Raw genomic sequence first — 3,428 nt, 5'->3', positions numbered from 1 at the left:
AAATATTAGTTTTATGGGAGGACAAAAAGCAACAGATAATAAAAACATGAATAGGTTGAGAAGAGGAAGGAGACCTGTGCTTATGACTGCGTCACAATAAAAAGCAGCCATACTGGCAGAAACTGCCCATTGCCTGGGTCACCTTCCTCTCACTCTATCTGCAGATCCTACAATGCTGGTACTTTAGAGTGGGAGGTCAGCATCTTTTTGTATGTCGTTGCTCTCTAAAGCTGGTTCTCGATAGAGACTGTGAATGGGTTCCTTTCAAGGCTCCTTTCCTACTGGTACTAGCAAGTTTTTATGTTGAACTTATTTTGGTGAATATTACAGTAAATATTAAAATCATGATTGCAATTGCCACCATCAGTCAGTAAATATAGTTATTGTTCATTGTATAATAAGAAAATACAGCAATCCACTCCCCCTTAATATCAAATATGTCAAGAAATTATCATCACATACTTCATGCTGCCCATCAGTAGGTGAAAAACTTCTGCATTATGTGTGTAATGACACCCATACACAACAAGTTAATTTACTCAACATATTTTTTTTCATTTCTTTCAGTACAGTGCAGTTTGAATTTTGCATTGACATCATACATTTAAAACAGGAGAATGTAGGTTGAAGATGTATAACAAATATGTAGAAACATGTGTACTTTATTTTCATTAAGCATATAAAGGTTTTATACACATATCTGATTTTCTTTATTTTTCTCTTAAATCATACAAAAGTATAACAATCAAAAGGAGAAAAACACACAAAATATACATATAAAAGTTTGTTTTTCTTTAATGGCAGATCTTGTCATGGATAATAAATATCACTTTGGTTACAAGCAGATTAAGAAAAGATGCACAACTCACTCAGTAACTAATTCAGTCATAACAGTATCACAAACATAAACAGTGATTTATTGTTAACAATATCTTGCATTCTCATAAAGTTAAAATGAGAGAAATGTACCTATTTCTCAGACACATTTCTTTACCAGTATTGATCCCAATCAAGAATCCACAAGAAATGTCATGAATTCCAAAGAAGCTTTCGAACAGAAAAATATACACATAGGTATACAAACACAAACACAGTTAATGATTAAGGCATTGGTTTAACTAAAAAAATAAAACACATCAAACAGTTTACTGCAGTATTACAGTCCTAGGATATGAATCTTTCAGAATATAGACTGAAGAGAAATTGGTCATATCCATTGAAAAATAAGGGAATGCCATCTCTTCCCAATCATGTACACAGTATAATTTATATTTACATATATGTTTGCACAAGTCCTGAATTTTACCAAAATAGAGTTGCATAAAATGGAGGCACAAACAGCTTGATTTGTACTGAAATTAATAACCAAACCAAGATTAATAAGAAAAAGCTATTTCAATTAAATTTCCAAGAGCCAGTCTCCTAGTATAAATACTTCTCCTGAACAGTTGTCTTGGAATATAACCAAAGCAATCATCAAATAATGCATGTGTGGTAACATGGTTGCATGTAAAAATAAAGGAAAATTTTCATTAGGTTCTTTTTTTTTATCAAACTGGAATGAAACTCATAATGCAATGTAAAATATAAAACATAGTGTAGTGTATACATATCACTTTATCTCTATTCATATCCTAGATTTTTTAGAACAGGCAATGGGTAAGGTATGTTGATATTAACTTCATAAAGATTCCTAGCATTTAATAAAGTTTAAAACTGGCAATTTTCAACAAAAATAATGAACCAATTAAAAAAGAAAAGACTGTAATTCAAATTTCTCTTCCATTACTTGAATAATAATTTTCATACATGATCTTAACCTTTTAAACAACAAAGCACATATATCACATACTTTTGTCACAAACATAACTCATTAACTAAAAAAATAAACAATAACAATGAATGAGATGTACAATATTTTTGTACTGAATAGAGAATAAAATACATATAGTTTAAAAGTTACAAATAACTTCTGATATGTAAAAGACCCTGTTAATTCCTTCAAAGTGTGAAAGCCTTCAAGTATATACACATTCATGGGGAAAAAATGTACAGTTTTTCACACTTAAACTCTTTTCATATGTAAAATCATGAAATAATTTAACCTTCTTACATTCAGACTTCTATCCAGAGAGTGTTGCTCCACAGAACAAAAGCAATAAATAAGTGAGTAGCCTCATCCCTTTAATAATACTTCCTGATAATCATTACTAACATTGTAAAGGATACATATACACTGTATAAAACATTAACCTACAAAAGCTATAGCAACAAAGATGCATAGAAATGGAAGGTTATAGAATAACATCTTTTACAAAATTATAGACACTTTCAATATTCTCTGTTTTCTTGATATTATATCTTTGTTGCTTTTCATCTCCTGTCAAATCTCTCTATTAGTAGAGAGCAGTTCTATAATTCAGTGATACCAATGGAGGCAGAAAAGATATCAGAAGCATTAAAATATAATTAATTTCAAGTCTAGAATGTTTTCTTATTACACTTCTGCAGAAAACTTGCAATATAAACTTCTTGGGACTAAATAGTCTACAAAGCCCTCCTGAAAATAGAAGAAAAAAAAAGTTATGTCTCTCTCCCATATTAATACATTTACACTTAAAAAGAAAAGATAGTATTTTCTTTATATTCAATTAATTATTTGAGTTGATTAAAAAAAATATAAAATTACATTTCAAATATATTTGGAAATTTGCTGAATAGAAACCTATAATTAACTTACATGGACAGCAGGGCAGTTGATCCGAGCATACCATTCCATGCTGTAGAGACACATCAAGATTCCCGTACCAAATATTAGTGTCACCCACAAAAAGATGTTGAACTGACGGGCTTTACTGTTCACGAACATGAAGGCAACTGAAAATTTGAGAGTATGTTAAGGAAGAAGATTAATGCACTGACACAGAAAATTATCAATTTCTTGTTACTAATGAAAAATATTAGCTATAGAAATCTTTATTCCTGTAATATAAATTTTAAATCCTTATTAGCAAATGTTAAAAATATAATTAATTATAAAAACAGTATTTCTACAAAGAATCCATGATCTAATGTTATCTCACCTCCAAAGCCTCCAAACATGACAAGGAGCACAGGATAGAAGAATCTAAATGCAAAAGACAGGATGTATTCATGCACCACAGATGATATGAAGAAAACTACCAACATTGGGAAGCATCGTAGTCTTGCACAGCTTTCCCCGTGCTTTCTCTGTAACAATGCAGTGGATGAATGGTAATAACAAAGATGAGTAATAGAAAAAGGAGTTGAAAATTCATCAAATGTGAAAAGTAAATCATTATTCTAATACTCCACAAATATCATTACTGAAGTTAATGACAAATTATCAACTTTTTAAACAATTTTGGTCCTTTAATGTTCAGAATAAATTACATACATATGTGTTT

General features: G+C 30.2%; 1 protein-coding gene across 1 annotated transcript in view; it reads right to left on the bottom strand.

The window, feature by feature from the left end:
- Window positions 1–646: 646 nt before the first annotated feature.
- The window catches only part of LOC122250809 (sterol O-acyltransferase 1), a 29,846-nt gene continuing 27,064 nt past the window's right edge, over window positions 647–3,428 (bottom strand). Inside the window, exons 11-13 of the mRNA XM_043012445.2 lie at window positions 3,084–3,231; window positions 2,741–2,877; window positions 647–2,560 (exon numbers count right to left, since the gene is read on the bottom strand). Coding sequence (XP_042868379.1) covers window positions 2,498–2,560; window positions 2,741–2,877; window positions 3,084–3,231 — 348 coding nt within the window. The 3' untranslated portion in view covers window positions 647–2,497. The remainder of the gene's footprint in view (window positions 2,561–2,740; window positions 2,878–3,083; window positions 3,232–3,428) is intronic.

The sequence above is a fragment of the Penaeus japonicus genome, unplaced genomic scaffold (assembly GCF_977035675.1).
Source record: "Penaeus japonicus unplaced genomic scaffold, GWHDUDI00000001_assembly GWHDUDI00000018, whole genome shotgun sequence".
Lineage (NCBI taxonomy): Eukaryota > Metazoa > Arthropoda > Malacostraca > Decapoda > Penaeidae > Penaeus > Penaeus japonicus.
The sequence above is the reverse complement of the archived record's forward strand: the minus strand, read 5'-3'. Positions and strand labels throughout refer to the sequence as shown.